The 23,876-nt window shown below is 42.7% G+C and overlaps 1 protein-coding gene across 1 annotated transcript in view; it reads left to right on the top strand.

Annotated features, from left to right (window-relative positions):
- Window positions 1–628: 628 nt before the first annotated feature.
- The window catches only part of LOC149775589 (ferric reductase 1-like), a 43,344-nt gene continuing 20,096 nt past the window's right edge, over window positions 629–23,876 (top strand). The window contains exons 1-3 of the mRNA XM_089944053.1: window positions 629–764; window positions 3,431–3,635; window positions 3,816–3,934. Of these exons, the coding sequence (XP_089800179.1) occupies window positions 3,443–3,635; window positions 3,816–3,934 (312 nt within the window). The 5' untranslated portion in view covers window positions 629–764; window positions 3,431–3,442. The remainder of the gene's footprint in view (window positions 765–3,430; window positions 3,636–3,815; window positions 3,935–23,876) is intronic.

Below are 23,876 nucleotides of genomic sequence, written 5' to 3'. Positions count from 1 at the left end.
AACACTTTGAATTCATGAAAATATCGAGACTTTATATTCTAGCTTCTATCATCTTCCCATGGGGAAGCCAAATGTTTCTCAATTGTTATGATGGGCATAGTCGCTGATTCATTAATTTCTTCAGATTAATACCATATGTGGTTAATCTGTCTACAGTCTACAGTCTACATTGAATAAAAACAAAATATGATGATGCAAGACTATGACTTCCTTGGCAAGAACTCAACCGGTTTAGGATTAAACTGGTGGACTGTTGAAGGTCGAGCGAGTGTGTGCCATACCAACGCACCGACTAATTTCCTATTTTTTGATTTATTAAATTTATTGTAAAAAATAACATTGTTGACGTCAATTTATCTTGAACTCCCCCCTCCCCCTTGTCAACAATTGTCAAACTTCTTCAAATCCCCACCCCCCTATTTTGTTGACATAATTAATGGACGACCCCTAATTACAAAATAAGCAGCGTGCTTAGACTGAGTCTACAATTTCCCGCCAGATTCGTCGGGAAACGCGCTGTCAAGGGCCAATATATTTAAAGTTATTAATCACGTGTTCTGCCCAGCTAATTGCAATGCTTTCGCACCAGAAGCACGTGGAGGGATTGTCTTTGCTAGGGACTTTGTAGTCAGTTGAGCCGATTTCCTTCTGGGGTGCTGACGTGTTTTCTTTTTCTGTTGACATTTTTTCTTCGGTGTTATCGATTCACACTGTTAGACCTTCCTCGTTTCCTGGAATTTTGACCCAGCCGAATCGTCCTAAAAGTTAAGTATTTTCTTAAATTAACTTGTTTTCATTCCACAAATTCCTCGTTTCCTGGAATTTTCACCCAGACGAATCGTCCTAAAAGTTAAGTATTTATTTATATTAACTTGTTTCCATCCCACAAATTCTGCTAACCTTTCTTTTATTATTCATTAAGTCACACTCGTGCTGGGTCATTCCATCTGTAAAAGATTGCAGCGTCATTTGAAATCAGTAATAGACGATCGATTGCATACCGATTTTAATATTCGGTGCTACTCTAGAATTTATATGCATGGGGTTGGGGCAGGATAGTGGACAAAATTATCAGGCTCGATCTCTCTGTCGTACGCAAAATTAAACTAGAAAACCATAACGCTGTATGTAGATATACTTCCTATCGTCTCGTACATAAATTCATTTCATCAACATATGTGCCTAAGAGTGCTTTGTCCTTTTCTTTTCCTTGTTACAATGTTAAAATAGTTTCGAACAGGATTGGTTCCGTACCACTAGCTTGTGCTTCCCAGCTGCTTGCGTACCACTGGATTTTATGTTAACCTTTTATTTTCCAGTTGGTTGGTACCACTGGAATTTATGATTACCAGTTTTTATATATATATATATATATATATATATATATATATATATATTCGAACGACGTGAACATGTATATATATATGTTCAACTTAGCCTAAGTAAACCAATCAAGTGCGCCATCAATTCCAAATCTCTAAGGGGCAGGGGCCAGTTTTTATGCACAAATTTAATGCCGCAATCAGCGACCTAGCATAAAAAAATCATACAAAAATCAAATTAACAAGTAAGGCCAAAAAGGTTTATAGTTTTAGATACCTATATTAAAACAAAGCATAAGAATAGTATTCACTTGACCAGAGAAGTTAATGACAGTTCATAGCAGAAGAAGTTTATGCACCCCAACCCCTATTTTATACATGCATTTTTCACATCCAAATGCCATTTTTGACAGCATGTGGTGCTCACCGTGCAAGAGCAAGTCCTTTCCCTGGATGAAAATTTTGAAAAACATTGTCTACTAAATAGTCTGATGCAATTCAAAATAGTTGTCATCCAAGCCGTTTTTGAGATACTCTACTTGCGTTGAACCCACGTGTCTACTGCTATGGGAGGCTAGCTCTTCTTCCTAGCCAACTATTGGTATTTCACTATCAACATACTGCAGAGTAACTATGGAAGGTGTACATGCCTGACATAAATTTCAAGAACAACACAAGCCCGAAACACCCAGTTCATAAGTATATCCATATCAATAAATAGTAAACAATGATAGCTGAAAAAGTCACACCATAGCCTTAAGTTAAGAAATTTGCCAGGGGCCAAATTACGAAACTGGACCCAGCCACCCAAACAACTGTCCACAAAGTAGAACCATGGCAATACATCTTGTGCCTTATTCATCTGTCATATCAAAGGCATATCATTCAAAATATTGTTTACATGTTTCTGGATGGATATATAGTGTAGTACTGTATGTACTGTAGTTGTTATATAGTTTATTATTGTATAGGGGGCCCCGAGTGGTCTAAAGCGCTCTCCGTTACGGATCACTACCATCTCACCTCTGTCTGCGTGGGTTCGAGTCTCGGGTTCGGCCAATGTGGGTACGTGAGAAAGCTTGCCAGTAGCATCTCGTGGGTCGGTGGTTCTTTCCGGGGTTTTTCCGGGTTCTTCCTCCACCATTAATACTGGCCGCCATGTATATCCTATCGTGTGCTGACAAATAGCGTTAAACCCAACAACAACAACAAAAATTACTGTACAGGTTGTAGTTGTTATAAAGTGTTATACCGTACAGACTGTACCTTGATATAAAGTCTGTTACTTTACAGACTGTAGCTTGCTGTTTTTATAGTGTATTACTGTAAAGATTGCTATTCTTGTATAGCGTATTAATGTATAGAATGAAGTTATTATATAGTGTATTACTGTATAGATTGTAGTTGTTATAGAGAGTTATACTGTACAGATTGTACCTTGTATAAAGTATGTTGCTTTATAGAATGTCGTTGTTTTTATAGTGTATTACTGTAAAGATTGTAGTTGTTATATAGTGTATTACTGTATAGAATGTAGTTGCTTTTATCGCGTGTTAATGTATAGACTGTAGTTGTTATATAGTGCATTACTTTACAGATTGTAGTTGTTATATATTGTATTAATGTATAGAATGTAGCTGGTGTAGAGTGTATTACTGTATAGATTGTAGTTGTTATATAGTGTATTGCTGTATAGATTCTTTTTGTTATATAGTGTATTACTGAATAGATTGTAATTGTCATACAGTGTATTACTTACTGTATTGTAGGTGCGCACAAAATTCAGAAATGAACATTAGCATTAGAATCCGGGTAGTGCTGAAGATTTTCAAATGTCGTCCGAACATTTTCTACCACTGCCAGAATGAAAAAAAAGACAAGAACAATGAGTAACACCAGTAACACTCAAATTCATTAAACATGCAAAAGATGAACTAATCTATATACGTTCTGAAGATGTTGGTATCTTCGGAATGTGTACGACTGAGAGACAATCCATCGCGAAGCAGAGCTATATTACAATTTTACTAGATCTTCACCAAATATAGTGTGGTATGCTTGGATTTTTCTATTTTATCATCATAATACATCTCTGTTTTCTTTACTAGCAAACGGAGGCAATGCATTCTTTTTTGCTGTCGTTTTTTGTTTGCTTTGGAAACTTCTTGATGTCGTACCAATATCGTGCTGGTGCCCCTTCCTCCCACTGTACGTCCATGGTTCCGGGGCACGGAGTTACCCCACAGACATCCATCTCTCCTTGCACGGTCCAAGTGTCCGCAACCACATACAAGTCCAGTGATTCAATTTCAGGTGACTAGATCCTATTAAGTTTCAAACATCAAACATTAATGTTGCTCTTTATTTTATTTTATTTATGCTAAACTTTTCTTTTTGCTATCCGTAATACGTCACCTGCCCTTAAATAGTCATGACTGATCCATGTCAAAAAGTAAAATATGCAACAATCATAACAATACTTTCCTTTTACAGTCATTGTAAGCGGCGGTGACTTCAAGGGACTATTGCTAGTTGCCAAGGACAAAAGCGGGAATGGTGTAGGATCATTCTCTATCTCTGATACCAACTTTCAAGCCATCCAGTGTATTTCTGTACGTAATTGGCAATATTCGAATCCATGCGGTCATGCATATTTCACAATACATACCTTCTTTAACGAAATCCACACGTTTATTATACTGATATGAATAATTGTTCTTTTGACTTAATTAGGATCATTATAACATATTCAAATAATAACGTCAATAGGTAAAGTGGCCGGTCAGAATCTAAGCTAAGAAATGCACATATGCACGCACACCAGGTGTTTTCGTGTGGCCGGTCAGAATCTAAGCTAAGAAATGCACATATGCACGTACACCAGGTGTTTTCGTGTTTTTCTAAGTTTTAATCTTCTCATTGGTTCATCCCCTACCACCCAATCACACACACACACACACACACACGAGCACGTAACCAGCATCAGGGCGTCATAGGTCACAGAGCATCATTAGGGTGACAGAATGACACCATGTTGTGTTATGAAACAGTAGCACATATTTGTATATGAATTCATCAAAATAAATTATAATTCCAACTATCAAGCTTCAATATTCATGTTTGAAACAACGAAATTTATTTTTAAACGTAAACACACATACGTCGCCACTTTTGTCATTCAGTTTTTGAGGGGGATCGATAGGTCTGTGCGTGCGCAGGTTGCGTAAGAGGTCGATGTGCGCCCTGAATGTTCTATGGCAGTGTGGACAAAAGATTGAAGCAACACAGATCGTGAGGTAGTTGGTTAGGGCTTTCCTGGTCTGTCTCCGTTGTCCTGCTGCGGCTGTCCTGTTGTCCTCGCAAGCTGCAGCACCTTTTAAGATGGAGGAGCGCCACAAGCCCTTGTCCTGAGCAGTCGGATCCCATGTGTCAGTGCCTATGCCAAAATCCTTCAACGACTTCTTCAAGGTGTCCTTCGAACGTTTTCTCTGGCCTCCTTTGGAGTGTTTTTCTTGTTCTAGCTCGCCATACCAAATATCTTCTCGGAAGCTGGCGATCTGACATGTGGGATACGTGGTCTGCTCATCGTAGCTGTGACTCCATGATGAAGGTGTGGATACTGGGCAGACCTGCTTCGGCAAGAACCCTAGTATCCGGGATCCAGTCTTGCCACTTCATCCGACAAGGCTAACATACTGAATCGTCAATGCCAGTCAGTCTTAAACATAAAAGTAGTGAATAGGGACGATTCAGCCTCAATGGGAATTAGCATTACAGACCCCCCTGGGACTGTTTAGCCTCAATGGAAATTTAACATTAACCACCCTGGGACTGTTTAGCCTCAAGGGAAATTTAACATGGACGAAAAATCGTGGGACTGTTTAGCCTCAAGGGGAATTGAACATGGGAATATGGAAATTTAACATGGACGAAAAATCGTGGGACTGTTTAGCCTCAAGGGGAATTGAACAATGGAAAATGAACATGATGGGACTGTATAGCGTCAAAGGAATTTAAACAGGGTGGGACTGTATAGCCTCAAGGGAAATTGAACATGGGATTTTTTTTTTAAAAAAAAAAATTAAAAAAAATGGATAGGCAATGGAAAGTCAATCTCTTTTCGAGACCTATGAGTGGCCCTGAAAAGGGCCTTTGGTTTCATCATCATCATCTTCTTTTATTTCCTCCACTTCTTTAGCCATCTTCTAACCTTTGCCATTATTCCTGTCTTCTTCTTTATTTCTGATTCAGGCATCCAGTCAGGATGACCTATCGCTCGGAATTTCTCCTGTATTCGTATCCAGTTATTGTTGAGTTTCTCAAAGCTTTCTTTTCTCTTTCTATTTTCTTCTTCTTTTCTTTCCTTAGTTCACTTTTCTTTGATGTTCTTTACCTCTTCCGTCATCACTTTCCTCATTACTTCTTCCGTTTTTGTCAGCTGGTCCAACCCCCATTTTACGTATCGCCACTCCATCCAATTCAATATCTTTTCTAAGAAGCACCTGACTTCGATGACATTTTCAAGTGCTTCCTTTAAACTTCCCACTCTTACATAAGGCGGGTCAATCAATCCTCTCAGTCTCTTTTCCTCTTCTTCCATCATTCCTGTTACTATCTCCTTTGCTTCCTTCAAATTATTAAAACAGTCAAGACACTTTTATAATTTGAATTCTTTCTCTATCTTTTCCATGACAAACGTAACATCTACTATCCAATAATAAATGCCTATCAAATGATTCAGTAACGCTGTTGCTACCACCATTTTCTTTGTCTTTATTCCGTGGAATGGGTTCTAATGGCTAACACTGTTAGCTTTATAGTTAAAGCGTGGACGTGATGGAAAACATCCCCCTAAAACAAAATTGATATTACCTAGATTATCACTTAAAACGCGCGGACGTGAAGGAAAACATCCCCTACTTTTCTCATTTCATATGATCTACTATCCACATACGTGAAGCATCAATAAACAAACCCCTAATCTACTATTTACACACGCAAAGCATTAAAATGAAACCCAAAATCTACTATCCACACAAACCTACGTCAGCGCTTACAAACACAAACACAAACACTATCAAAAAGAGTCAGTGTTTATATTCACACTACTCTACATACACACATTGGCAAATAGATTACTATATCTTTTCTAGAGATTGGGGTATCCCTGAAAAGGGCTGTTTGTTTTTTTAAACTCCATGACACCTGGTTAATGATGGCACCTTCCAGACCTGGCACCACACACACATCTTCTTCCCCAGTCTCTTTTCACTCTTTTTGGGGGAATAGCAGAGGCGGGATAAGTGGCTTCAGAATCCCAATTTTCTGTCTCTGGGATTCTGAAATTTCCTCTCCCCTCTTCTTTGTTTCTTCTCTCCTCCTCTTCTTTGTTTCTTCTCTCCTCCTCTTTCATCCTTCCCTCTTCTACGATGGCCTCTGCAGCCAGCTCATTCACTATACGCCTGACATATTCCAGGTGTACATGAAGTTCAAGCAGTTTAGCTAGTCTGGTGTTCATTCTGGTGGTGTTGATCAATCAACAAGGTAGCTAGACTGCCGAACGATTTTTAATTTATACTGGAAGCGCGGACATGATGGAAAACATCCCCCTAAAACAAAATTGATCTTACCTAGATCATAACCAAACAACACGCGGACCTAAAAGAAACACTCACTCACTTTTTTATACTGCCCATCACTATTTTAAAAATTTTTATTAAACAAATAATATACTATCCACATACGCAAATCAATCAAACCCCAAATCTACTCTCCCCACACGTCAAACAGCAAAAAAACATGATCTTAATCTACTATCCACACAAACGTACGTGAGCACTTACAAACACACAATCATATACACAAACACATACCCTCACACTATAAAAAAGAGTTAGTGTTTATATTCACACTACTCTACATACACACATTGGCAAATGGATTGTTATTTCTTTTCTAGAGTATTGGGTAGCCCTGAAAAGGGCTGTTTTTTTTTTTGTTTTTTTTTGTTTGCTATGGCAATCTTTTAGTTTCTAAGAATGCGACGTCCTCTGAGGATAGACTTTCTGACGATAGGTCTGCTTCTTCGGAAGGAGAAGAAGAACTCTTTGGTGTCGATACGACAATCGACAAAGCCTCTGTCAGGTTCAGGTTGCTGCTGCTGTTGTTGTTGCTGTTGCTGCTGTCTCTGAAGTCTGTACTTCTCTGTCCATTCTTCTTTCTCCCTGTTCACTTCTTCTCTGAAGAGCTCTTCTATCAGGTCTTCAGTGACTTTTAACATTCTCACATTCTCTATCTCTTCTGGCTTCGGTATCAGACTGTGTCTGACCCTATGCAAATTCACGTAGGCTTCGTTTAGCTTAGCTAGTTTGGAGCACATCCTCGTAGGAGGATGAGTCGACAATGGATGGTTAGACTGTAAACTACCCCGGCTTTAAAGTCAAAGCGCGGACGTGAAGGAAAACAACCCGCTACGGTTTTCGAGCCGCAACGTTCAATGAGTGTGATGAGAGGATAGTAAGAGGTCAAAGAGCATGAATCAAGATTCCTATAGCCAAACAAAAGACAAAAGGCATTTTTTTTCAAAACACAACATTTTTTTATTCAAAATCACTTAACACTAACAAACAACTATAACATTTTTTAACAATAATCCAACAATATAACATCAAACATTTTTTTCAAATCACAAACATTTTTTCAATTAACACTCTCCTTTAAACAGGGTTGACAACGTTGTGAATGAAATTGTGATTTCCACTGTTGGAAGTCATTAGGCCATTGATGGACACTACGTTTCCTAGCTTGAGACAAAAGATAAGCATAATGGTCACAAAACCATTGATCTACTTTCACATCGTTTCTTGAAGAAGAACGAGGATCAAAATGAGTCACTAAATGTTCTAAGGAATAGCCCAGGCTGCGATGATGCAGAAAATACACACAGTACTGTCCACACACCAAGGAATCTGTGCCTTGTAATTTCACGTTATTGAATCAGGTGGTCTGAGCATTTCTTCTCATAAAGTCAATGATATCGTCTTCCAAAGGGGGCAATCCGTACGAATCAAAATATTCCACACATCCTTCTTGAAGAAAGTAGACGGCTACCCAGTGGGTTCCTGGGAGATGACTGTCGTCCGTGTTGATCACATAAGCTAGATGGTCTTGAGGTTTGCGATGAGGGAGTTCATCTTTAGCACAGACGACAGGATTCCAAGAAGCCGTATACGAACTGTAGTTCAAAAGGTAATAAAGTTCCCAGGTATCCATTTTTTGTTTCTTTTTTTTTTCTTCTTCACAGGTAATAATAAGTCATCAATTCGATCCTGACTTTTTGCTTGAAAATGTCTGACAAATAACCGCTTCTTCGTTTCGTCTCCTCACTCTGATTCAGAAGAGCTTCGATACGATGGATCTCTTGAGTGGTTAATGGTGGACAAGAATGTTCACGCAAGTCTTTATACCACTGATGCAACACGACTTCGTCCGAGATGAGACTCCAAGCTTCGTCCAGATACTCGTCCAATTTTTCTTCTTGACTCAGCATTAGGCATTTATCGTGTTGAATTTGACTGGGATGATCGTTTTGACATCCATAGCAATCTTTCTTGATCAATTTCGTCATTTTTTCGACCAAGTGTTTGGCAAAACAGGAGACTAAATGGGCTTCTTGTTCTGGCCATCTTGACTTCATCATGATCACTTCTTCTTTTTCCACGGTCTCCTCACATTCCATCTCCAAAGTTTCTCCACTAGGTAAAGAGGGATAATAGTCTTCCATGGCTTCTAATAATCTAGAATGACTTCTCTCAAACTGTTGATTTCTATCGTATTATCGAATTCTGCATACAGGATGACGTTCAACGTTACATCAGGGTCTCGTTTTGCAAACTGAATTTCCACACGAATCTGGCCGGATTTTATAGGGTGGAAATGTCCCTCGTCGCTGCCTTGGTCTGGAGTGAAATCAAAACCCCACAAAGCATAACCTCCTGCATAATCCTCGTACGTAATGCCGTGACTGGTGTTGGTTCCTAACTGTCCGGTGGCTTCGTACAGGGACAAGTACGATCTCAAGTAATTCTTCTTCTCAAAGTCAGGTTCAAAAGGTCGGGTACACAAGGTCTTGCCATAGCGACTGACTTCGATCTTGGACACGTTAAAGTGTTGAAAGTAGAAAGGATTTTTATTGGCAGCTCCGTTGAAGGCTTCATTCTCGACGATACCAACGATCAAACGTTTGGGTAACTGTCCTTGGAACGGATGATCTTCAATCATGGATCGCTGTCCCTTGGGAATAGTGAAGGTTTTCACTTCCACGCGTCGTATGGGATACTTGGCGGTCGTTCTGCTCAACGTCTGGCTGATGTCGTTTCCCACTTTAGGTAACACTTCCACACGGCGTACGTAGAGTCTGGCTTCTTGGATTTTGGTTTTGTAATCGTCAGTATCAGCCATTAAATGGAAAGCGGTACTGCTACGATTCAGTCTCAGGCGGACATCCACCCCGTTCAGCAAATACTTTTCTTGCAACCACATGTCCAAATGCACACGATCCATCAGTTCTAAACTTTTGTTAAGTCCCATGATTTTGTTTCTTCGTTCTACAAATCCCTCATTGTATTCTTTCTTTTTATCACTTGTATCAGTTTCCAATAATTCAAACTGGCCTGCTTCGTCAGCTTCCCATACACACAGGCATTGAGATGGGTGTTCTTGGCGTCTATTCCGTACGTCAAGAAATTTTTTTTCCAGGTAGGCACGATAAGGGTAAGTACCCATGCTGCTACTGACTAGTTTGTTATTCAAGTACAAGTCCACTCCACTAAACAAGGAATGCATGAAATTGTTGACGGGAGCCACTGCTTCAGTGTCTATATCACCTCCTGTCTTATCTAGAACTTTGACTTTCAGGTACAAGTAACTGCTATTCAGATCAATGTAATCTTCGGGCTGTCCTTTGATTTCAAACTCGATGGGAGCGGAATCTGTCAATGAGGAGACGGGATGAAATTCCACCCATTGGGATTCTTGCATGGTCATCATGGTGGGGGGCATGGCAAACAGATCCAGTTCTGACTTGGAACAAGCGCAAGACTCTCGGTACATCATTTTTTTTCTCTGTGTCTCAATAATCGAAAACGTCTAAGTCTCGAACGGTTCTTCTTTTCTTTGTCTTTCTAGCTTTAGACGTGTGAAGTCTGGTGAAAGGGTGTTTTCTTCGTCGTCTCTTTCTGCCTTGTCCTTGCTGAATGCCTGACTCGGTAGCGTGCAGGGCATTTATAGGTGTGTCTCGTCGGCCCAAAAGGACTTTGCCCGTTTGCAGCAAGACATTTTTGCCTGCCCTCATGAAGGCTTCTTTAGGGTTTTGTTTGTCGATGATGACATTTTGGAGAAATTCTTTGCCTTGCGTCAGTGCCGCATCTTTCAAGGCGTGCAATCCGCGTGTCACCATCGGTTTCAACACTGGGGCCACCGAACGAAAGGCCGATTTTAACATATCTCCTAAACCGTGTCCTCGCTGTCGAGCAACCCCTCGGTACACTGGATACATGACTTACGAGTCGTGAGAGAACCGTTTTCGAAAATGGAGTTTCACCGTGACTTTTCCTTTGGTGAATGGAATATTTTGTCCCAGATCTCCTTTTATAGCAATGTTGACCGTGTCCAAATAAGACTTACTGACGGGCAAATAGTGAGGATGTACAAATTCGCGGTGGACGTGATAAGTGTTTCCACCTTCCTGGTCACTGGTCGTGGCACTATCCACTTTGAAAGGAATGACACGCAGTAACGGCACAGAGGTGTGTCCCACCACGTTGTACTCCACCACATCGGAATACACAAACATCAAATTCAGTCCTTGGTTCAGTTCTACAGGGAATCGAAAAAACTTGTAAAATTCCGTATTCCTGTTGATCTTCGGTTTAAAATTTGGAGCCATTTTTGTGTCTCCACCTAAAATATCAAACAAGTCACGATTAAAACTGATGGACAACGTTTGGGTATCCTGAAATTTCATCAGGAAGCGACGAGCCACTTTATGGTACTCCAGGGTGACACTTTTTTTGATTCTGTTCAGGGCTTTGCCAAAGGCTAACTCGAACCTGGAAGCAATGGTATCCACCAAATGTTGGCCACTAAAATAAAACCCTGCCGGAATTTTCAAGGTGTAGATACTGAAGGCTGGATTGTTGGCTGGTTTTATGTCGCCTGAAAACCCGATTTCATTCATGGTGTCTTGCAATTGTTGGTTCAGGATTTCGACCTCAAAAGTGTTTTGCTTTTCAGTGATGTTTTGGATTTGTGTAGGGTTAATCATTTCTACCAAAGCCACTTCCCAATGGGCTTCGTGATCTAATGGGATGGCTTGAGGTAATTTGGCCGTGTAACAACACAACGTGTTGTGGGGAAACACCTCCATGGAACTGTCACTGGGTAAGGTTAAGTAAAATTGGTTTTGGTGACTCATAATTCCAGAGTTCTGTGGCTGTCCGAGGAGTTACTGCAAGTCAGAGGCGTGTCTCCGCCTAAAATGGGGTTGTTGTTGTTGTTATTGGAGTGGTGACTGGCACTGGCACTGGACACAAGGTTCCCGTTGTTCCCGTTCGAGGAGAATTCCAGGGAGGGATTGGGAAGCAGGTAACCGATGCAACTGCTCAATAAAATGGTCCACAATTGTTTGTCTCCTTGTTGCAAACACAAATTGGCGATGGCTGCCCCGATGACACAATACACCACGAAGATTTGGCAGAAAAAGACGATTTGCGTTTTAGGCACACGTTCTCCGCACCACACCCACAAAGGTTGTTTTTGTAAATCTTGCAGAGAAGAACTGGATGAAGGAGTGGTCGACGTAGCTGCGTCTGTGTGAAAGGGCATGATGGTCACTTCTTTTTATAGTCGATGACTTGCGAAGCGTCGATCCAAGAATCAAAACTGGGTGGATATCCTTTCCAACGTACTTTGACTTCTTTGACACGTCGTTTGCCCACTTTACGGGTTCTGCGTTCGAGAATGCTTTCGATGTCGTACACGTCGTCTTCTTTTTTGGTGACACGTTGTAACTCGGGCAAATAAAACGTTCCTTTGGGCACTTCTCCGTTCATGTCTTCCAATTTAAAGACGGCAGGATGACGGCCATGCACTCGTCCAGTGACACGAAACAATTCGGTCGTCCAGTTAGGTAAGTAACCTTTGTCGAAAGTGCGTTTGGTTTTGCCAATGCGCACCGAATCTCCTACGGACAACTCGCCACTTTTCTTGGGGACAGCCCTCGTCGGGGACGTACCAAACAGGCGCTCAAACACCATCACTTCGTTGTCGGGAGTCACTTCTTGCGAGGCACGTCCAATGCTTCGATTGTAAGATTGGTTGTACGCTTGCACCAGGTGCGGAAAGATGTCGATGTACTTCAGAGTGTGGTGATGCGTAAAATATTCCCACATGCGTTCTTTCAAAGTGTGTTGAAAACGTTCCACGATGCTGGCTTTGGTTTCGGGATTCTCGGTGGTAAAAAAGTGAATGTCACGTTTCTTTAATTCTTTTTGGAAAGCTTGGTTCAGAAATTCGGTGCCTTTGTCCGTTTGCCATCGAAGAGGGTGACGACCGCTTTGTTTCAACACTCGTTGCAGGGCTCGCACTAACTCGCTGCTAGATTTGGAAGTCAAGGGTACGACGCAGGCAAATTTGAAAAAGACGTCGATGATACAAAACAAATATTTGTAGCCACGATTGTAGCTGGCCAAATGAGAGACATCGGCTAAATCGGCTTGCCATTGATGATCGATGCCTTCCACTCGGGTGCGACTTCTGGAAAACTTGCGTCGAATGGGTTTGTGTAAAGTGTAGGTAGCTTGTTCTTGTAACCATCGTTGCACTTGAGGTAAACGGAGACTTTTCAATCGAGTTTTGGCAGCACGATACAATTTTTGAACTCCTGCGTAACCTGCAGGATGCGAGGGATCGTAGTAAATGCTGGCTAACACCTTCTCCATTTTTTTGCTGTGTTAATAAGTCACCCACTCTTCCGTGATGCTACTTTGGGTGGGACGAAAGGGTGGGTTAGAAACGGATTTACGTGTCCGATGGGCTACGGGAGTAGAAGTCGAAGGTAGTGGTGGTGGAGGTGGCAATGGAATGGCTTTGGTCTTCTTTTCTTTCTTCACTTCTGGCTTCCCTTCTTTCTTTTTCACTTCTGTCGAAGGAGGAGTGGACATCATCTTTTTAACCCAAGCTTTCATTTCTTCTCGTTGGGGTGTGGGAGACGGGGTCAACAAGGAAGCTGCAATCTTACTTGAAATGGGAGCTGCTGACGGTGTTTGAAACATCTCTTCTTCCTCAGGTCTTCGTGGGGTAGCATCTCTGGTGACCCCTGGGGATGGTAATAGTGGTGGTGGTGGTAGTGATGATGGTGCTGGACTTTTCATCAAGGTCTTAAAATCTTTCAGAGTGGGTACAGCTGTTTCGTCTAAAGCTTTCTGGTGAAAGAGTTGCAGTCGTTGCAAGAGTTGATCGTACTTTTGCGATTTTTCTGTTTCGGACAAATCTTGGCGATCCATCAAGGACTGCAATTCGTGTTGTAACTGGGACATCTCGCTCAAATGGGGATTGGGAGGTAAATGCGGGGTGCGTTGTTCTTGCCAACGATGGTATTCCATCCATCGTTTGTAAATCACAAAAGCTAGTTTTCGTCCTTCCATGGGGTTGTCAGGGGTCGATTCTGAGATCTTGGGACTTCCGAGGGCCTCTTTATATTGCTCCCACCAGTCCTCCCAACATGGTTCCCACGACTCCTTTCAGTAAAGGGCCTAACAAGAGGGGTAAAATACCTCCACGTTGGACCAACATCTTCTTCTTTTGACGAAGGGGAATTTTCTTTTGAACCGTTTGGCGAAGAAAGTGACGATGTTTGCCTAAGCATTGTTTTTGGTGTTTGGACAAAGGGATCGTACCTTTCAAGACGTTCAAACGACATTCGCACACGGTATCGATGACCTCTTTGGAGGCCGATTGAATGAGTTTTTTTCGTAGGGGTGGAGAAGCTTTGGACAGGACAGATAACATGTCCCCATGTTTGACTAAGCGAGGAGGCAGTCCTTTTTCTTTCCTTGGGGCTGTTTAGAAGAGGGATGTTTTCTGGAGGGTGACATCTTCAGGAGCACCAAAACACTGATACCCTACTTGGTCACACACCTTTTTTATACTGGAACGCGTCGCCACTGATTGTCTTTACGTCGTATCAACTTCAGGACAGGCATGACACGTCGTGCAGGGGTACGCAACGGACTAAATCGAGCCAGTTCTTGCTTGGACAAATCCAGTAAACTTTGTAACATGCCCGATCTTTCTTGGACTTTGATTTTGGGAGAAGGCACTTTGTGAGCAGCAGCCACTGTCACTAAATTGGAGGGTCCTGCCACTGGAGAAGTTCTTGGGGTAATCAACGGAGAAGTTCTTGGTGTGATCAACGTCTCCAAGTACTCTTCAGTTCTTGGTGTCATCAACGGGGAAGTGGATGAAAGTGACGCTGCCGGAGACGCAGTCACCGCCGTGACAGGTCGTGGTTTGCGAGTGTAAGGTTGCGTCCTGGCCGAAGTGCCTCTCTTGCGACTAGTTTTTTGTGGACTTTTCTTTTTCTGGGGACTTTTTCTCTGTTTCTTTTTCTGGGGGCTTCTTTTCTTTTTCCGGGGTGGTGTCTGGTAAGAGGAGGGTCCCGCCACTGGAGAAGTTCTCCTTCGGGACCTGGTCTTTTTCTTCTTGGAGCTTCGTTTGACTTTTTTCTTGGGGAGAACTTTGGGGGCATTAGGATCCCATCTTAAGAGAGAGCGAATGATGACCCCTCCTAGAGTACCCCTGTCTCCAGGTTTCAAAATTTGTTTTTTGGTTTGAGTGACGATGCGGCGATCGGCCAGTTGGGTCAAAGCGACTTTGTTTCGATCAAAAAAGCGTTTGGTTTGATGAGGAATCTGAATGATTCCTTTGAGTAATTGACGTGCCGTCACCGTGAACCATCGTAAGACTTCTTTGAGACTAGCTTCTAGGACACGAGCTCGTGTTTGTGGATTTTTTCTCGACTGATGCCATACAAGGTACGAATCAATTTGACGGGGAGATGTGATTGAAGGGACGTCATGTTCACACTGTGTGAGACAGACGAAAAGGGTCTGAGGTTTTTATAGATTTTTTTGTGGAGTGAAATTAAGTCGAGGACGGAGACGTGTACAGGACAGGTCCTCCATCTTGGCACCAGTGGTGAAACAAGTGGGTACGAAATCGCAAATCATCGGGGGTCGTAGGTTTCAAATCAACGAGTAAATAGGCGTGTGGAGTTTGAGTGACATCGTCGTACGCCTGAGTCAGCCAAGGCGTTCCTAACTGTTTGGCTAAGACTTGCACTTGCGATTTATCTCGAGGGCTTTTAAACAAGACCACGTAATGCGCATTGAGACTGATGGTGCGATGGGCTTTACTTTGTTGAAACAAATTTTGGGTGATGTAAACGACACTGGCATTACGGTGATGCCCTTTGCGCGTGAACCACAGTTTAATTTCTTCTTCGTCTTCTCCTAACATGTCGTCGCAAATGACCAAATGGGTTTGACGGGAGTCAGAGACGATGCCGTCGTCTTCTTTAGGAATGCCTTCCACAAACACGATGGAATCGCCTTGACTTTCTCGCAAGAGACTGTACGCCGATTGCCACTCTTTGTAACACCACACGATGCGTTGAGGTGGTCGATCGATCAAATGATGTTTATGTTCGATCAAACGTTTGACGAATTCGGTTTTGCCTGAACCGCTAGATCCAGCAATGAGCATGTTAAAGGGGTGGCGAAGATACAAAGCCTCCCACCTGGCACGATCTAAGTGTTCGTCGATGACTTTGACAGTGGAGGAAGAGGGAGCAGAGACAGAAGAAGTAGCCATAGTGTTAGGAATGTCACTTGTGACACGAAAACAAACAAGACGAGAGTTTATATACTTTTTTCAGAACACGTTTATTGAATGTTTTAAACATGAATACGAAAGACAAAAATACATAAAAGCCAAAGGCTTAAGTACAACGATAAAAGGCACATGAAAATCATTACGTGGAATAAAAACAAGTGTCTGTACAACATGTTTTGGGTAAAGTTCTGACTAGTTCTATAGGGGGTAAGGTCACACAAGTGTCCTCCCGAAAGGGTCTTTCAGGCATGTCCACGACAGTCCTGTCCTGGGTGACGGGTTCTTCTGGCACCGTCACTAACACAGGTTGAAAAGTAACTTTTTTCTTTGGACGTTGAAAGGAAGGATCACAACTCTCGTGCATACTGGGCCACTTCTTGGGTCCAAGCCTCAAAACCCCTCTTTTTCCAGTCACGGACATCTGTCCAATGGGGGTGTAAGTCACAAGCTACACACACATCGTCATACACGTCTTGGGTAGCTAAAAGTTGACGAATCTTTTTTTCCCGTAGAGGTCGAGAAGTATCCAGATGAAAACGTAAGGCTTTGAGCAAAAGGAGTCTCTCGTGAACATTTAAAGGAACCACTTTCATGTTGAATGGGGTGGTAAATACTGTTCGTAAAGAGTCCACAAGGAATCGGCTGGTAAACGAAATCCCAGAAAACAAGTCACTAAGACACACACTATGCGTCGTCCCAAATTGAATGGATACAGTTCTTGTAATAATTGATGGTAATGATCCACGGTTTGAATATGGTCATTGAGTTCCTTCCACGGAATCTGTTCAATCACTTGTGACATAAGCCGTGGCATGGATTCCGGTTTTTATACTCTCTTTTTTTCGGAAGCAATACACGTACATTCTACCCAGACATCTTCGTTCTCCAGGAGGAAATCTAGAATACTGTAACCTACAGTTCAAACTTCGATTAGAAGTTTTCTCTTCCACTAAGCAGATTCCACGTAAAATATGTTGGTAATCCTTTAACTCGTCTTCCTCAATGCGTTGCTCTAGGTGAATCTCGAAGTAACCAAAATGATGAACATTTCGTTCATTCACTAACTCACTAACAATGTCTGACCACTGAAACAATTTCTGACGAATCAGTTCTTTTATACCATTCAGGTACCAGTGATTAAACATCTGGTGACGTAACGGATGCAACTGTTCTTTACGTTTCACTTGTATTTTCACCATCTCTCGGTAAATGCTTTCTCTCAACTCCACAGGCAAGCCCAAAATGTTCTCTTGTAAAGTATCCATAAGTATATACGCTGTTTTTAGAATCACTGGGTGGTGGCCAATAGCCTCGTTTACCTATGTGACTGATGTAATATCCACTCATAATCAGTCTTCTTATACTTTGGAACAGAGCATAATTTTAAAACGGATGAATAACTTTGCGTTTGCGTTTCACTTTTATTTTGATCAGTTCTCGGGAAATTCTTTCTCTTAACTCCACAGGCAAGCCACGAATGTTCTCTAGCAAAGAATCCATGAATAGGTCAGTTCGTACAATTCACAATCTTCTCCTAGGGCAAAAGTAATCCACATAGTGAGTAATTTATGACCACTGCCATTCAGGGTAACGTCGAAGAATGTCACTGAACTCTTTTGATGTAAACGGTCTAGAGTAATACAATAGAATGAATGCACCCTTGACCCAAAGAAATCTAACACACTGGTTGACTTTCTTCGCTTTCCTCTTATGAATTTCTCGGCACAAAAGTTCTACAGTGACCCATTGAGATTTCACTCTGGCAAGTCAATGCCACACTTCCTTGTAAATCTTCTCTTGTAGTTCTTTAGGTAATGATTCAATATCGTTTTTGAAATGCAGTTTAAATACTGGTCTCGGTGATGTCCAACATTTGACTCCTAGCCAAACTGGTTTCTTCTTCGTCAACGACATGGTAAGTTCCTTTAATGTCTCGGTCCCACTAAGGGTAAGTAATGACAATTCGGTGACCAACGAGCATGTTCTACGTAATCCGAATCTTGCGGTTCCCAGTGGTGAAGTGACACACCGCAACTGAAGCACTTGACTTTATCCCCTTCGCCCAAGTAGAACAATCCGGCTGTGGCTAATTCTTCGGGGGTCGGTCCTCCCAGATACTTAGGCCATTTTCCTTTGAACGATTGAAGGCGATTTTCAAAGTGGCAGTATTCCGACAAACGCACAGGAAACGAATATTCGTCTTTCACAGGTTCGTTTCGATGAGGGTTGGGTGACATGGACAGGAGTTTGCTCAGAGCTGGATGACATCCGTAGGGGGGGGGGGGTAGACGTGAAGGTGAACATCCCCCTTTAAAACGAAACCCAGTAAAATGTCCAAGAGGACGAGCGGCATCGCTTTCGCATCCCTCAGGTTTGACACGCACAGCATCACTTTCCATGATAGGGGTAGTGAGAACAAAGTTCCCATGATGTTTTACGGCATCGCTAAGGTCACAACGTACAGCATCGTACCCATCGCAAGGCTCACAATCGCACTCGTCTGCAAACTCCGTTACGCAATTACAATGGTAACCACATGAACAATCGCAGTTTCCTTCCGGACATTTTCCGTCGCAGTGCCTGGGTCTTATCCATCCAATATTAGTCACACTAGAGGAAGATACAACTTTTTTACAATCCCCAAACTGGAACGATGTCTCTTTCAAAGTATTCATCTTGTTCGCTTGGTCTTGGTAGTCACAATGAACTATCGATCTTGCCTAGAGTTCCTTTTTATATACAGACCAATACCGACGTGTCCATACGGTAAAGTGAAATGATTGGGAAGTCGCACTCGCTTCTGGTACACGATTTCATAGACTTTTTCCAATGGTCGACTGACGATGTGGTGAGTGGGTAAACGTCCAATCTTGTTCGGTTGATAGGTGGTCACTTTAAAGTGTTCATCCTCTCCGGATTGCAAGGCTTTTTTCAATACCCCAAAGTTGACCACACGACTGGTACGATAATTCAGAGTCAATCCTTTCACTTTGCACGTCGTGTGCACTTCTCCTTGTGGGTCCCGGTATTCGTAGCCGTAATTTTTTGGACCGCCACTGACGAAACTTAGAATCTTGTCGTCGGGGGGCTCGTCTGTCCAGGCTCCTAAACGGTCTCCTTCGATGTCAGGGTGCTGTTGACTCGAGTGATGGATGTAAATGCAACTGTCCGTGTCAAAGTACAGGACGCGTTCCCCTAACAGTTCTAAAGCTTCGTACAATTTTAAGCGAGCATGAGCTGTCACGTAAACCGCAATGATGACATTTCCAAAAGGGTCGTCTTGTACAAAGTCCAGATCTTCTTCGTAATTGATCAAGATCAAATCCTCACGAACGACGTCCACGTGTTTCATGAATTTGGTTTTGTCGTGAATCATCTGAAAGCAGCGGGAAGATTCGGTCAAATACTCCGTCTTGGGTAAACACGGACGTTGTGCCATTTTACCCCACAAGCAATTTAACATCACTTTGGCAAACGATCGCCTGCCTTCGTTTTTCTCGATGTGGTCTAAAGAGATGCCTTCTTGTTCCCGGTATTTCTCTTTGAATTTTATTTGGTCTTCGGGAGTGTGACACCAGGACGGATAGCCACTGGCTTCTTGCTTCAGTTTCAAAAAGGCATCCACGTAGTCTGCGAAAATGCCTTTCTGCGTGGGGTCACCCTTGTGGTATTGTTGTGTCTTGGGAAAGTGGCAAATTTCGTACACTTCTAACAGTTGGTATCCCATGTCCAGAGCTTTGACCAATTCCACGCTGACCCAGGTTCCCGTCAAGGCAAGTTCTTCCTGGGTGTGCTGACAAGGCTGATCTTGGTTGCACGTTTCGGCACAATTACGGCACAAAGGAAACATCAGTTTGCCTTGACAATGGTGAGGTAAGACGGGATGGTATAGGTTCGTGGGAGGCAAAACTTTACACTTGATCAAGCCTTCGTACTGTCGAATGTTTTTCAGGTCGATGTGTTCCGTGAACAATTGTGGGTGCCCTGTAGGAAAGCGACAATATTTGCACACGTAGGGATACAGCGAACACACGTCCAAGTATTTGATTTCTTCTCCTTTCTCTTCGTCGGCTTGGTACAGCAAACAGGTGGCATTGGTTCTTCCTCCGTACAAACTATCCCTCGGGTTCAGGGGGTCCATGAACTGGTAACTTTCCACGAGGCGTTTAAACTCGGGATCGGTTTTCAAACGGTGATCGTACTCGTGTTCCCACATTTCCACCACTTGGTATCCTTCCTGTTCTAACTTTAGACGTCGCTGACAAGTGGCCTGGTACAAGTCTTCCATGGTTCGTTGTAAAAACTGATTTTTAGTGTCGCGGTCAGGGTAACAGATGGGACATCCGTGAAATAAGCAACCGTTAAACTCGTACACGATCTTGGGGTTTTCTAAGTCCCAACCATCGACCGAATGCGTTCCGATGGTCTTTTCGCCTCCTCCGTTGCGGGCATGCTGAATCCATTTGTCTTCCTTGTCGCACAAGTAATGTAACCAGCGTAGGGCTTTGACCGAGTATTGACGTTTGACAAAGTGGGTCGTTTGAGGACTGATGACAGCCACGGTGTTTTCAGGCATGAATCGTTGCCGGTACACTAAGGAACACGCTTTGGCAATGGTGCAAGCTTCTTTCAAAGGATCGACCCCTCCGTGTTCCATGAACAGTTCTCGAAATTTTCCACAGCATCGCCGTAAAATGTCCACGTCGGAACGACAATACTTTAGCATTTCTTCCTGAAAGTCGAAAGGGTCCGAGGCGTGAGCCTGGTACCAAGCGTAGAAAGCTTCTCGTTGTTCGGTACGCATGTTGTCAGGGTCGTAATAGTGAGCCTCAGGCAAATGGGGTAGAACGGCGTGTTGATTGGCTTCCGTATTGAAAAAGTGTGGAAAGTACCCTTTAGCCATTTCTGTCATTCCAAATGTTTTAGGCATTCGACTCAAAGGAATGGCCAAATAGCTCATCGAATCTTTAAACTGTACTTGTCCCACTTGCATGAAAATGATTTTGGCTCCGTTCAAAGTCACTTTAGGACGTTCGGTGCCATGTTCCGTATAGTATCTGAGAAGAAACTGTCCATCGTATCCGGAGAAATTGTGACCCATCACCGTGGCATGACGATGACAATCTCCGTAACGTTCGATGTCCTCTTGGTTCCACGTCTTGTCGATGGGGTCTAAGACCCATCGAGCGAGATCGGCTAGCGTGTTCGGTCCTCGAAAGATTTTTTCACGTCCTCCAGGAATCTTGCTGCAGTGAGGGCAATGACTGAAGATAGGTTCTTGAATGCACTTCTCGCACGCTCGATGAGCCACGCAGAAATTAGGAATGTGAATGCCAGTCTCTTGCATGCATTCGAAATCGAAAAAGATGAAATTGCCTTTCTTCTTGTGACCATCCTCTTTCTCTGGTGGGGGTTGGTATTTTTGCACGTATCACTGGTGTTCCAAGTCCACGATGTGATGACAAATGTGACATTTTTTCTTTCCTCGACATACGTGTGCCTTGACAGTATTGGTACATAGGCCTTGTCCACAGGTAGGGCACAATCTCAGGAGTTGACAAGCACATTTCTGCTGTGAACCTTGCGTCTTCAGATGTTGTTGGTAACAGGCAGGGCTGACAGACGTGCGCAGACAAGCAGGACAATGTACTCTTTCTTGTCCTTCGCTCAGACAGGGTGGAGAGGCCAAACATCCTGAGCATTTCAATCCGCAATGTTTGTGTTGCTCTCGATTATTATAACCATGGTCACATTTCTCACAGTAATAACCGTATCCCAGGAATGCAGTGATACTGGTAATGGTATCGAAATGTTCATCGTGATAATAGACATGAATGTATTTTCCGTCCTTAAAGTCTTGGCCTCGAAACAACAGAGGTCCGCGCTCTTCTTGAGGGTGCACTTTCAAGGTGTAAAATGGAGCTAGGACATCTTGCAATTTTTGCATTTCAGGAATACCACAGGGTGTGTCTTTGGACAGTCCGGCTTGTTGCAACAGGAGTTCTGCTTCGTTTCGTTGTTTGGCTCGGTCGGATCGTTGAATAGTTTTCCAGGCTCTTTTCCATTCTGTCGTGTCGTTCTTGTTGGCATAGGTTCGTCCCACCACAATGGCTCGGGCTAAACACATCTGGTCTTGAAAATTGTGAATTTGGACGAGACTCTTTTTGGTGCTGCGAAGGTCGTTCACCAATAACACCTTATTGCGTTGTCCGGTCCCTTGAGGAGGAGAGACGTGGGTCATGTCCAGTGTGGCTTTTCCATCGGTGATGTCAAACTGGTCATTAGATTATTGCACGTGTTGAATCTTGTCCATGACTTTGGAAGCAGTCAATTCTGCGGGTCTGCTAAACTCGATCCAAACAGGGGATTTCAAACCGTCGTGTTGTATGGAAAGTCTCAAGCGATCGTCTTCTTTGGGTTGACATTGTCGCTTGAGTGCGGTGAGCAAAGAATCCCACACCCCAGTGATGAACCCTTCTGCTTTCTCTAACGGTACTTCAGCCTTGAAATCTTTAAACTTCACTGAGTATTTGTAAGCCGTGGTTCTAAATTTTCTAGAGGAGCGCTTTTCCGTCTCTCGAATGGAATAGTACTTTTCAGGGTTGACTAAGGGTGGTGAACTTTGTTTAAAGGGTTCGGATTCTGGTTCACTCATGTCCTCTTCAAAATCACTGGCATCGATTTGTGCCAAGACTTCAGCCCTGGTACGAGGCGATAGATCACGTTTCTGCCTCTTACTTTCTTCTTCTTTCTTCTCGAATGAATAGGATCGTTTCATCTTGAGTGAAAAAACGTCAAATGACTCAAGTTTAAACACCATGGCTAATTTATAGTCATGGCAGACCAGCGTATATAAAAGGGTTTGTGTCTTGTCCTTTTACTATTCATTTCACTCTCTAACCGAGCACAACCATGGAAGAGACTAGCCAAATCGAACGTTTCATCAGAGCTTTGCGAGGCGTCATTAGAAAATTCTCTTCAGACCAGCCCACGGACTACTCTCCTTCCTTTCGAGATAAAAGTCAAGATACTTGCTATATCTGTCAGAAGAAACGGCATTGGTCTTCAGAGTGTCCAGACCATCAAAAAAGAAAAACAGGGGCTAGAAAAGAAAAAGTCAAGATACCTGTTATTATTGTCAAGAAAAAGGACATTGGTCTCCAGATTGCCCAAAAAAGAAACAAGAGGAGTCAGAAGAAGAGACGGATTCTTCAGAAGAAGAGAGGGGTTCTTCAGAGGAAGAAAGCAGACAGGTGAAGAAAAAGAAACAGGAGAAGAAAAGAAGAAGGGAAGAAAGTGAGGAGGAAGAAGAGGAAAAGACTGTGACGGTGAAGAAATTGAAAAAACAGAGAGAGTAAACAATGAGATAGAAAAAGTCTATGAACTTTTTAAAGTGTTCTGTTGTGAATTGTGAATTGGATTGTAACTACTGAGAAAAGAATACATTAATTATATAAGGTAAGTGTCTTTGAGTTTTGATTTTAAAATAAGAAGCTACACTCACGCACTCATATACACGTACTATAGGGGTAAAATGGGTCTTTTTTGAGTTATTGGCAATTGAAAGTGTATCTCTTTTCGAGAGACGTGGGTGGCCCTGAA

This window comes from Sinohyriopsis cumingii, chromosome 19 (genome assembly GCF_028554795.1).
Source record: "Sinohyriopsis cumingii isolate HCF-2022 chromosome 19, ASM2855479v2, whole genome shotgun sequence".
Classification (NCBI taxonomy): Eukaryota; Metazoa; Mollusca; class Bivalvia; order Unionida; family Unionidae; genus Sinohyriopsis; species Sinohyriopsis cumingii.
Note: the sequence above shows the minus strand (reverse complement) of the source record. Positions and strands in the feature narration are given on the sequence as shown.